Source organism: Branchiostoma floridae, chromosome 13 (assembly GCF_000003815.2).
Source record: "Branchiostoma floridae strain S238N-H82 chromosome 13, Bfl_VNyyK, whole genome shotgun sequence".
Classification (NCBI taxonomy): domain Eukaryota; kingdom Metazoa; phylum Chordata; class Leptocardii; order Amphioxiformes; family Branchiostomatidae; genus Branchiostoma; species Branchiostoma floridae.
Genome location: NC_049991.1, coordinates 7,965,197 through 7,978,705, shown reverse-complemented (window position 1 = coordinate 7,978,705; position 13,509 = coordinate 7,965,197). Strand labels below are relative to the sequence as shown.

General features: G+C 38.3%; 2 protein-coding genes across 2 annotated transcripts in view; one reads left to right on the top strand and one right to left on the bottom strand.

Moving 5' to 3' along the window:
• LOC118429432 (tubulin-specific chaperone D-like) overlaps window positions 1–13,509 on the bottom strand; it is a 140,749-nt gene that overhangs the window by 94,771 nt on the left and 32,469 nt on the right. The gene's annotated exons all lie outside the window — the stretch shown is intronic.
• Window positions 1–13,509, top strand: part of LOC118428464 (glycine receptor subunit alpha-3-like) — a 52,985-nt gene that overhangs the window by 31,790 nt on the left and 7,686 nt on the right. Inside the window, exons 3-5 of the mRNA XM_035838542.1 lie at window positions 5,539–5,606; window positions 10,012–10,232; window positions 12,596–12,678. Coding sequence (XP_035694435.1) covers window positions 5,539–5,606; window positions 10,012–10,232; window positions 12,596–12,678 — 372 coding nt within the window. The remainder of the gene's footprint in view (window positions 1–5,538; window positions 5,607–10,011; window positions 10,233–12,595; window positions 12,679–13,509) is intronic.

The following is a 13,509-nucleotide window of genomic DNA, read 5'->3' as shown; positions in this document are numbered from 1 at the left end:
AAATGTCACAGATGCAATATCTAGAATTATATGACGGGTGGTCATTCTTGAGTGGTATGATATAGGACCTAACTCTACTGGATCCTGACTTCCTTACTGGTATGCTATGAAATAAAGCTAAAAACCTTTCAGTTGTAATTTTTTGAGAATCAAAAACAAAACAAAAAGCAAGATGAAGATGAAAATTGGGCATATTTGGTGCAAAAGTTGTATGATTGCATTTTGTTATCAAGATAAGAATTTGGAAGAAATAGTAACATTTAGACAACTCAGTTTTCCATTTAGTTGTTAGACATTCTGCCTTTGAACTGATGTAATAGAATTGTTCTCCATTGTTGCGTAAGACATGTAATTGAAATAAGATTTGTGTTACTTGAGTATTGTACATGCATTGCTTTGACACTGATCAGTTTGATAGAAAATCGATCCCTTATTATGAAAACAAGAGTCAAATTATATTCCAGTCAATATAAACATATTTTTTTGTAGAAAACATTATACATTTAATATTTCCTAATCTAATCAAAAGCCAGCTACATGTAAAATTGTCCAGCAATTAGAAAGTATAATGCAATAAAAGCTGAATTTCAATTTGTATTTCTTATGATGCAAAAGATAGCCTTAGGGCACTACAATATATGATACATACATTTTGTACATGTACATGTATGTACCTTTAAAAACACATCTTAAAGTATAGTTTACGTCCTATTTCTTCTTTATTCGAGGCACTGTTTGTACAGTAGTCTTATAAACCATTATTAAGCCAATATAAATAAAATACGCTTCCTGCCTAGAAGAAAACACTGGGTACTGGAGTCAAGAGTGGCTTGAGATTTACCATAGATTCTAAGGATGTAATCAAACACACACCTCTTAGATGCATTAAAGACATTAAGAATTAATCATAAATGTCAAGATATGATCTGCCCCTTGTCGTAAAACTCATCACTGAGTAGATCGACTTTAATAGAAAGAATGATGTGAGATAACAGAGGTGACACTCAATCCTACATCTATCTAGTATCCAGACAAGTGTGAGAAAGTATCGCATCTATCATCTAGCCCAAAGGGATAATAACGCACCGAATCTGAGAACTCAAGAATTGGAAACCAGGAGAAAGAATATATCCATCGGAGTCTGGGTGTCTGATAGAGTCATTCAAACACAGTCAATCATTGTAAAATGTAAGTCAGATTCCTGCGGCGAAAATCGATTTATCATTTATTACCGGGCATGCTTGGGTTCAGAAAGTTTGCAACCATTCATCTTGATAAATGTTTAACTTACAAATGTAGTTAGTATTGCCACAGGTAACAACATGCTAACTTTTAATGGTAGATTGTGAAAAATTTGACTGAAACCTGTCGAAATCAAAAGACTGAAAATGTAGAAAGATTGTTTCATGATAACTTCAAACTGTTGATTAAAACACCCAAACAAGCCTAAATTTGCATGAATGTGCATAATCACCATTCATCTGGTTACACAATTGGCTTCAAGATTACTACAATTCCAAAATCATGGCTTCAGCAAAGTATTAAACTTGCATATAACTTGTACACAATGCAACACGACTATTCTTTGACCTTTGAAACACCTTGGAGCTTTCATAATTATACTAATCTTCCCACCAACAATAACAGAAAGAAAATGGAAATACATTGATAGTGTTAACATTTTTGTGAATACAGTGTGAATGGATAGATTTCATTGCTGCAATACAGAATTATATATTAAGTACGATGAAGATCCTCATGTGTAATAGCATCTGGTAATAGCTTTTCTAAACACGTCTTTAGTCAGCAACTGAGGAAAAACTTTGTACTTTATGTGAATCCATTTATTTTTGCAGGATAGGAGGTTTTCGACATGTGTTTTAAGTTTACGGTCAAAACAAGAAAAACACAGTCATTGTCATGTTTAAAATAAAACTGGATATTGTAAGAGTTACAGTATCAGTACATGATGTTGTACATGACAGTATCAGTACTTGACTTAGAAAGATCTGAACATGATTCAATAATAGCCGGCTTAGCATTTCATAAGCTCAGGGATTGGCACATTTCCTGGGTAAGTTCCAGTAAATCCAACCATAAACAAAGCAATTACATCTAGTTGGTACCAAAAGACTGGGACGAATGGATGGATCAATACAAGTTAATGGAAAGGGATTTAGCGGCAATGTTTAGTGAGAGTTTTAGACACTCAGACCAACAAGAAATTGATTCACAACTTTGCTCTAGAGAGGTGCACTTCCTGTGGTGCTCATGGGCCGAATACATCATCTCTCTTCAATAAATCAATGATGCAGGAACACTTACCATTTAGCTATGATTCAGGACATTTTTCTTTGCATGTCTCTGACTAACATACATGTAAGAGAACTAAATAATAATTCACAATATATACAAACCTCAATCGTGTGTTAGTGCCTTGAAAATAGGTTAAGACCGTAATAACTATCATCAATGGTTCACACAATTTAAGAAGTGGTACTATACAGAAAATTTAAAATTCCAAAGGTCTCAGGGACTTAGCTTTAATTTCATGATAATTCAAGAAAAGAAAATTTACTGATCAAACTATACATCTATGTATCTTTGTATCTATCAGTCGCTGCACTGCCAAAGGTAACATGACTAGTTGATACGCCTGCTGCTGAGAGTATACATCTAAGCCATCTGCATTGTGAAAGTGTATAGCAAAGAATGCTGGGATACCTAACTGACCTCCTTTGATCCATCATGCAGACATATGCTGATCTTTCCATCAATGTCAATAAAAAAGTGCCTATTAACCGTATTAGCTGCATTGAAGCGATTTATTCGAAAGCATTTATGGACACCGGCCATGTCAGTTATACGTACTAATATGTTATGGCATCTCTCCAGAACTTAGACACAAGAGACAGACAAAACTCTGCATGTGGACAACAGGCCAGACACATTCCATTTTATGGAAGCCATTGATCCCAGTCCTAGATAATGACATGGCTTAAAGGATTGACACAGCTGCAATTAAAAGTTCATCTGCAATAAACAACCATGTTCACAACGTTCGATTGGTCAATCTGACACATAACCAACCCCCCCGCAAGACATCAAACGCCTGATCTGAAAACAACTCCGATACATCAAGACAGACCCAAATTGGAAAACTGACAAAGAGTTAAAAATCAGACATTAATGATGCTGTTGTTGGAAATCAGGAAATCTCTCTCTTGGGGTATATTTTATCGATAAAAGAAGTGAAGCACGAAGAAAATCGATGCAGAGATTTAAGAGGTAGTCGTTACTTCTAACCCAAGACATGTCAAACGTCTCACCGACAACACGCATTCCTCAAGTAATCACCGATAGATGAAACTTGGTGTCGCAGGAGCATATAAGCTGTGGAGTTGCTTTGCAACTATCTTTAGCCCAACCTCTATGCATACTAAGTCGTCCTAGACTGGAGTAGTAATTACAGTAGGAAAGAAAAGGGCAAGGACGTCCATTCCTTAGACTAAGGTGTAAGGGTAGTCATGAATGTTAACGAATCAGTCATTGATTTCAATCAAGGCAAAAGGAAAAGTGTGGCTGAATAACTTTGGTAGTGATGTGTATTCCAGTAAATGTGAAAATTTATAATTGGAGACGTATGGCCACTGTAATTGGCATCATCTTTGATTTAACTTTGAAGCATGGGTTCTCTATGGGAGTTCTGGAAGCCTTAATATTAAGCATTCTGTTAAATGTTTATTCACGTTACTGTCATGATTGAAGACAACAGGTCCTGTACACACACCTAATCCTTATCTGCCAGTACATGTACACGAGCATGCTTATCTCCTCTATACCATACTGCAACTTTTTCAAAGTTTCATATCAAGACTGTTTAATGTCCCATCAAAAATCAATACCCATACACCTAGAGACCAATTAGAGACCAATTCTATTGAGCCTACATGCACATGCCCCAACAAACTAAATCCTAGCTTGAAGCAAAAAGTTCTGATCTAGATGAAGGGAGTTATAAAATGTACATGGAGTTGGTTACAAAGTTTAGTGGATAAATGACAAGCAAAGAGAGGAAGTAATAAATTCAAGAAGATTTTTCACACTATTTTTTTCCCAATTTCTTCAACACAAACACAAACAAAAACATCATTATGTCAACACTTATAAGTAGGTCGACCAATGATGATGATGACATAATATCTACAAAAGAAGAGATACAGTCGTGAACCAGTTGTCTTGCATGTGCCTAAAATATAGAATACTGAAGCTTTAAGAATAATTGTTTTGGCAAAAAACTGACTACAGGGAATTTCAACAGGCTTAGTTTTTATACTTAGACTGCAGTTAATATAAAATCTAATCTGGCACGCTATCATGCATATCTCCTCAGAGAAAATCCTCAGAGTCTTGGCTGTCTGTTCTAAAGCTGGATTAGGCCATACCAATTTAACTCATTGGTTCTTTGTCTGGAGACGTATTAAAATAAAATTAGTGGCATTATGCTTCAGATAATAAGATAGCCCCTTTGCTCCAAATTGTTGAGCATGAAAGCTTGAACTATCAGACTTCATGTTACTGGACAATTTGACTCACAACTACATCCAATACAATTGACTTCCGACAAAAAAAACAGGCATTTTAAAGCTGCTGTAATTTTTGATTTAAGTCTGTTATACGTACTTTTACTGTGTTCAAAATTGCAGATTTTGGAAAACACTCATTTGGGACAAATTTATAGACTCTGCTTCATATAGTACAGCATACATGTACATGCAACATAAAAATGTGCACTAGAAAAGGCAATGTCAAGATATATAACAGAAATTCCGTTATACCTAAATTCTATTTAACCCACCACTTTTACCATAGCTTCTCATTTTCCATGCATTGACTTCGTATCATGTGTATATGGTAAAGTCATTGAGCACAAAGCCATTTTCTTGCCCATTGAATGCTATTTCAAGGACTGTTACAAGAGCGTAGTTGTAAGCGGGCTTTACATTACAGTCGGGTTAATGCCACTCATTATCACCCTACCAGGCTGGAATACTAAACTGTCGCATGAGTGAAGTTCACGTAGTCAGCTCTTCCTGATGGATTCTTTTGATCTGGTAGTAAAGTAAATAGACTCCTTTTATGTAGTAACTGTACGGTGCATTTAGGAAACTTTATGTATTAACAAAGCAGTTAGCCATGCTTCTCAGTCCTCATGGCATCCATGTACCCTCTATTAACATTTATCCGCCAGGTTATATATTTTTCATCATCCTGGAAAATGTGCCCAAAGAGATCTTCAATCCAACGTACTCAAACATAATGCACTCTTGTATAATCGAAAATGTAACGTTACATACCTGAGGGTGCTGCACTAGAACGTTCTCAAACATACTGTTCTTCAAAATGCCAGAAATCCTGGCATATAAATGTTAATGAAGGAAACAGGAATCCAAATTTTAAACAAATGTTAGCATAAGCATTGGTTTTATCTATTTTTTGATGTTTTGGCTAAAATTTTTGTTGTTGTTTTTCCTACAGGTGAACCTGTCATTGTCACCTGTGAGATGTTTGTCAAGAGCATTGGGAGCATAGAGGAGAGGACAATGGTAGGCTAATGTCTTTATGATCTATATGTAGCAGATATATGCACATCATTCATGCATGCAGTGGTGTACTACATGTATGCCCTGTATATCCAAAGATTCTTGTATCCCACAAGACTATATTTTTTACGATATTTTATGAAAAGTTTCTATTAATAAAGTTGTAACTCTATACTATGTTAATAAGCCTGTTCACAGTTTGCACTTGCACAAGGTCAAAGGTGAAGTTTCCTAATTTGTAAACAGTTCCTGTCTAGACTATGTTTAATACCTATATATCATGTCCAGACATGTTTTGCTTATGTATTCAGCTTATTAAGCTTTAACATATTAACCACAATGCATAATAGTGTGCATGCATAGTTCAAACCATGAACTGGCCTATTACAAACTCAGATGAACTTATCATAAATTTTAACTAACATGAGTTAGTGAACAACTTAGTAATACTTGATGTCGAATTTGGGGACAACACCTTCAGCTTAAATACATTGTATATACAGAAAGATTTCCAAAAGCGCAGATAAAACTTCTAATATTGCAGATCCCAGGTTACAAAAAGAGCCGGTTTGCAATGACAGTCAAGATACTGATGTATTATTAGATTTCATGCCTGGCCAAGTATCTAACTGATGTGAACCAAAGTTGAACCAAGACCACCCAATTTTCCACTGCTCCATATCTTCTCACTCATATCAATTTTGCCTGTAACAAGTCAATAAGTATACTGGAAGATGTCCAAGGTATGGAATCAAAGCAATACTAATACTGCATTGAGGAGAGACAAAAACGAAACCAATTATGCAGTCTTGACTTAACATTTTGGTTAACAATTTTCCGCTAGCCACGAAGATCTCCCCGATTTTGATTTTGAAATGCCTGACTTCACTTGGACATGAGATCACTTCTGTGTAACTAGTTACATATAGATTTATGATAAGAAGAACTGGAGGCTAAATGCATGGAGCTGGTACGTCAAACTTAGTATATATTTTGCATAGTACCTGTAAAAAGTTGTTTAACTGTAAGAAGTTTTTCCGGCAAAGGTTTACTAACTCAAGCACCAAATGTCAGCACAATTGAATTGAATATTGTGGTCTTAAATCTAAGAGCCATCTTGATACATAAGACAACAAATCCACCGTCGTGAAACAAATAAAGGAATCACAAAAGTCTTTGAAGAGCACATTTCCCATAAATTCAGAGCTCTACAAAACATCAAATAATATCAAAGCGTAAATCCACAGTTCTGTGAAACTCGAAAAATGTCAACGCAAAGGTTACATGATTATAAGATTATTTGATTGTCCAATGATAAGTGTATAACAATATGAAACAAATGAAAAGTAAATCTATTTCTATTTACTTAAAGGATATTGATTTATTGATTCTTTATATAACCTGACCAGATGTGCACAGAAATTGCTGATGTCATACACGCAGGAGAGCAGACAAAAGTGATGTTTACAAGTCTCTTAAAAAGTAAATAACAAACCTAAAATACCAAAGGTTTTATCTTGGAGCTCTTTAAACCAAAGTGTGCTGAGCCTTTAAATGTCAGTCAAATAATGACATGGACACTAAGTGACTAACCGCTAACTTTTATACTAGCTTTTACTCAGATTCCCACAGTGTCAGAGAAACCAGTCAAGAGTCTGGGCAAGGTGTTCAGCAGCTCTCTGAAGGACACCGCTTCAGTTCAGCAGACTAGGAGTGACCTGACAACGTGGCTCGAGGGAATTGACAAGACAGGGCTACCTGGTAGCTTCAAGGCCTGGATGTTCCAGCATGGAGTCTTGCCAAGGGTACTCTGGCCTCTTCTTGTGTACGAGGTGCCGATGACCATGGTGGAGCAACTGGAGAGAACCATCAGCAGGTTCCTTCGCAAATGGTTGGGGCTCCCGAGGTCCTTAAGCAACATTGCCCTGTACGGTAGATCCACCAAGCTGCAGCTTCCCTTGAGTGGCCTGACTGAAGAGTTCAAGGTTACCCGTGCAAGAGAAGTGTTGATGTACCGGGACTCCTCAGACTCCAAGGTCTCTTCAGCCGGCATCCATGTCAGGACTGGAAGAAAATGGAAGGCACAGGAAGCAGTGGATCAGGCAGAGGCAAGGTTGAGACACAGTGTCCTCGTGGGGTCCGTGGCAGTAGGACGGGCAGGACTGGGCAGCTGCCCAAAGCCTCGGTACGACAAAGTCAGCGGGAAGGAGAAGCGTCTACTGATCCAGGATGAGATAAGGGCTGGGGAAGAGGAGGATCGGCGATGCAGGATGGTAGGCATGCGCAAGCAAGGTGCGTGGACTAGGTGGGAACATGCTGACTCCCGCAAGGTCACATGGCCAGAGTTGTGCAGAGCTGAGCCTTCTCGGATCAAATTTCTCATCTCTTCAGTGTACGACGTGCTTCCAAGTCCAGCTAACTTGCATGTCTGGGGCTTGGCAGAGACCCCCTCATGCCAACTCTGTCAGAGGAGAGGTACCCTTGAACACATTCTCAGTTGTTGTCCGAAAGCACTAGGGGAAGGGAGGTACCGCTGGCGGCATGACCAGGTTCTAAGGGTGTTGGCAGACACAGTTAGCAACGCCATCCAGAGTAGCAGGAGTCAGCAACCCCCCAAGAAGTCAATTGTCTTTGTCAGGGCCGGAGAGAAAACCCGACAACAACCCACTTCCGCAGGTGGGCTTCTCTCCACTGCTAGAGATTGGCAGCTTCTAGTCGACCTTGGGAGACAGCTCAAGTTTCCAGCACACATTGTAGCCACGTCACTTCGCCCTGACATGGTGCTCGTGTCAGAATCCACCAGACAAGTGGTTCTGCTGGAGCTAACTGTTCCCTGGGAGGAGCGTATAAGCGAAGCCAACGAGCGGAAGAGGGCGAAGTATGCCGAACTGGTAGTACAAAGCCAGAGTAATGGGTGGAGAGCCCGGTGTGTACCAGTGGAGGTTGGTTGCCGGGGTTTCGCAGGGCAGTCTTTGGCTTATGTGTTAAAACTCCTTGGAGTAAGAGGTTTCCGTCTTCGGAAATCCATCAGGGATATTCTAGAGGCTGCTGAGAAAGCCTCACGTTGGTTGTGGTTCCGTAGGGGGGAACCGTGGAAGCCACACGGACACAGGTCGGGGAATGATCAACCTCGGCTGGGTCGCCCGGGTGAGGGTGTATGGTGATTAAAGACCCGAAACACCCAATGACCCCGGGTTCATCACTGATGATGTGTCCCTGTTCGCACTACCAGAGTGTATTCTAGAGAGATACTAGACGTTTATAGAGTTCTGTACATAAAGGTGTAATCCTGATTCATGTTCATTAGGAATAAATTTGTTTTATAGTACAAATGTACAAGGTAAGAAAAATCTCTTTTGGACTCAGTACTATGTTACACTTTTATATCCCTATATACAATATATTTGGAGACTAACACTGCAAAATGGTTACCTTTAAGAGAGATAAAGGGCATGAAAAAGGGTTCAGTGACCTTTAATGTTGCGTTATAAACACACGCTCCTGGTGGGGGAAAGATGCGATGACTATGTGTTGACATTTTTGCCAATATGGTTCAATCCCCATGTGCTTCAGCCAATACTGATACCCAAATGTTTACAAAGTGGCCTAGATGAGCTATCATCAGTGTGCATGGCATATCAACCCCACAGACAATTTAGGTAGATAACATATGCTAAATTCTGTGAGCCTGGTGTCCTAGTTAATTTGCCAGTCATGTCTCCAAATGTCAAGAAGTCATTATGCTACTTGGAAGAGGTTCCAAAATCATAAATACGAAAATACTAGGGGAGTCAAATTTCTTTGAGGGCTGATGCATAATTTTACATATGAGATGATGAACACTCTGCGAACTAGCCCTATTATTTGATGATGGCCCTTATATATGAGTAATAGGCATAATGGCCAAAACTAGCCTATGACCAATTCCTCTGCTACCGATTGTATGTCAATCAGCAACCCTGGCGTACCAGCATGCAATCCATCCTTCTCTAGCATTAGCACCGCATGGCTTGGGGGCTTACCGGTCCAAGAAAATAACAAGAGTAAAATTAGACGAGAGTTGATAGTCATTTTTACCAAACTTCTACAGTCAAACTTGGTCCAAGTTAACAGAGGCATTCGTGATGTTTACATGAAGATAGGATTTCAAAATGCCAGAAGTTTGATACTCCATCAAACAGATTCATTTGTAATGAAATGGACCATTGTTTTGAGTAGTGCTCATTCACAAGTTTTCACAGGCATTTAGGTCCAGGTTCAGGTCCAGACCAGTACCTGATCCTCTGGACCTGGACCATACCTGGACCTGAATTTTCAGTACCAGTACCCACCCCTACCAGTAAACCTTTGAAGGTTGAATAAAATACTCCCAAAATTAGAATTTAGAGCCTTCTGTTTTTTCCGACAGGACTACAGTGTGAACATCTTCCTGAGACAGAAGTGGAACGACCCTCGGCTGGCCTTCACCAAGTATAACCACACCATTGCAGTAGACGTCTCGCTCCTCAAACAACTCTGGCAGCCCGATCTGTTCTTCGTCAACGAGAAGTCGGCAAAGTTTCACTCCGTCACAGTTGACAACAAGTTCCTCAGAATATCGCCTAATGGGGACATTTTGTATAGTAGTAGGTATGTATCATGACATCATGACAAAATGTATCATGACATCATGAATTGCTTGTTTTGTAAATCCACAACACACAATGTAATTATAACTTTTAATGAATTCATCTACATTTTTCAGTTCTTGTCCACTCAGTTCTGACACATGATGTTGTAGAAATAAAACACTAGGTCACAGGTGTCTGTAAAACCTAGCCTCCTTCTGTGTGCCAATTCTATTTCAAGAAAGCCATGGGTCAAAAAAAGTGAGTGGGTCAGAATATGCATTTTTCATTGTGTTGTTTGAATTTACAACATATTTAAAAAAAAACTGAGATAAGTTTTGATTCTAATATAAAACCTTATTAGGCCTGTATGGTCCAAACAGAAGACTACCGGTAGTTTTAGTTGTGTAGGTTCAAAATACTATTATAGTATACACTAATGGAGAAGCTGATGGTTGAGATTTGGCAAGTTTTAATATTTTTGTATTTACTACTGTGATGGAACTAAAACAATTTTATGAGCTTCACTGTCAAAGTCTACATTCTAATTACCATTGACAGGTACATTTATAGTATTGTTACTCTGTAAATCTTTAATCAAAATCAATTATTTTTCAATTCTGGGAGACATTTTCACATTCCTCCCAAGACTTTGTTGAGGCCTGTTCTGCAAGGTACTTAAAGTTTAAATGTAGAACTAGAATGCCAAGCAGGCCTAGTTGACCTCCACGGATTTACCCCATGTGGAACATATTGAAAGTAATTAGGCCAAAAGGCCTGGAGAAGTCTCAATGGCTTTGGCAAAATTGCTGCGTACAAAACCCAGGGCTAATTTCATTCTGGATTTTTGCTCCTTCGAGATCACCGGTAAAAAGGCAGACTGCCATTTGGAGACCTTGAGAAGGGGCCCAAGAGTCTTAATTAATTAGAGAATGTCACCAGGTTTGGTCAATAAAGATGTCTATGTGCCAATGGTTGAGTTGCTATGGGACAAAGGTAGGGGTAAGCAGATGACTTTTACACGTCTTTTGCAAGTATTGATTGTGATTTGAAGGGCAGGTGGAAACTGGGCCTGGCCCCAGGAGTGAGTCAATCAACTCCACTTGGTAATCACTATTAGGAGCTTTACAGTGCCAAGAAAGAAAGAAATGACATCAACTTTTAGACCATGAATTTAGTATATATAATAACTCACTGCTATAGTAAGCCCTTACCAATTTTCTCAACAAAGAATCAGCTAATCTGTAATTAACAAAACCTTCACTTTGATGCAATGGCCTGGTGGGTGAGTGATCACTTTCAATTCTAATGTTAGATTAACCAGCATGTATTCCTAAAACTTGATTTCGAATGGCACTAAGCTTTCTATATGCCTAGAGACCAGATACACTGCAGTATCAGCCAACAATCTTGTTAGTAACACTCTATGTATACAGATGGGGGCTGCCACATAAATGGCACAACTGCCAAAGCGAAACGCACAGCAATGATTCCAATTGCCAATCAGTTTTCAATGCGTAAGGTTTGCTCCAAGGTCAAAGTCTGATATCCCCACATGTCTGAGCAAAGGTAAAGACGATGACAAGTCTAGGGCGAGAGATATCCATCAATTCATCTTGGCAACACGGATTTGCTCAGTATATTTTCAAAGTATTCTGCTAGGGCAACTGATACCCTATAAATCTGTGTGGGTATGAACATAATACCACACTATAAACCTTTCCAACTACACGTTCCATAAATTTGTAAAGGTATACATGTAGAAGCATATAAGGGACAATTCACTATCTATACAACTTTAAATGTACATTTTGCTAACACTTGCAGCTTAGCTCTTCCTGGTTTCCAATATCAACCAGAAAAACACAGATGAAATTTACCATATGTCTCTTTTAGGGGACAAAGTTTACATCATACACAAAATTAAAGCCATCTAGGGTATATTATATGAATATGTGCATTTTACATGTTGTGACACAGGGACATTAACATGCACGTAAGTCTACAAATTTTCTGTTTTCACAATGCTATTTGAACGATGCCCCCTACAATTCCTCATCCGATCGATACAAAAGCACATCAGGCCTTTGAACAGTCCTGTTTGCTGTTCTTCACCCACTTTACATAATTATGTACTTTAAGTGCAATATCATGATTACTTGAAAGTTCAATAATAATTTTTAATTGCATACTTCATTTATAAATATTCTAAACCTTGCTTGTTGTGCTATGAATGTTATCGTTTATTAACTGTGCTGAATGTGATGTTACTACACCAATTCAGCAGCAAGGCTGCAAACTGTATGGCATGTTAAGTTTGCCAAATAAAGCATTATAAAAAGACAAAAGAATGACTCTCCTCACTTAACTCCCTCTCTGTTGCAGGTTAACACTGCAGCTGGCCTGTGAGATGAACCTAGAGAAGTTTCCCCTGGATTACCAGAGATGTGACATACAGATGGAAAGCTGTAAGTTGGTGACTACTTATTATGCTCTAGAGCTTCACACAGTGCTGTGCAAGTAGATAAAAACAATCTTACCACTACGTTGGTCCACTGACAAGATATTTTGGTAATAGAAAACAATGGTAGCCATTCATCCCATGTTGATATCTACCACGGAGTGAAAGCTACTAACATCTTCAAGTTCAGCACCAAGGAAAGGGAACAGTAATACTGCTGTGAGCTTTACCTACTCCAGAAAATACACCATTTTGGGATATACAGATTTAGACTTAGTGGATCAATGCACAAGCTTAGTAATATTCGATGTAAAGGCATCACACTATCAACTGCAATATGTCTAGTAAAGTAATTTAAGATATGGCAAATATGACAAATGCTGTATAAGCTATTAAGTTTATCTCAAATTCAATGTTGTTTACAGTTAAATGCTGTAGCTACATTCTAAACTACACATGTACAAGTTTTACATTCAATATCCTTCTGAACTTGCCTCATGCTAACTGACATATAACTCACAGCCATGTTGACATTTTAGTCAACACAGAATATATATGCCCATTGTTTTATTGCATCATATTTCAAGTCATACCTATTTCAAGTCATACCTACACCATGACATACGAGTTTCCCCTTTATCCATTGATCATATAACCAGGGCCGCCTTATCTAAACTATACAGGACACATTCTGAAAAAAATTGTTGCTTTTTTTTTATTAAAATGTTATCAGCTGTGTTTCCAATATTGCACATAAATTCAATACAGAAATGCCTTAGCTGAACTAGCTAAGTAATCTAAGCATTAATTTTAACTGCCTTTTATTAATTACTATAGA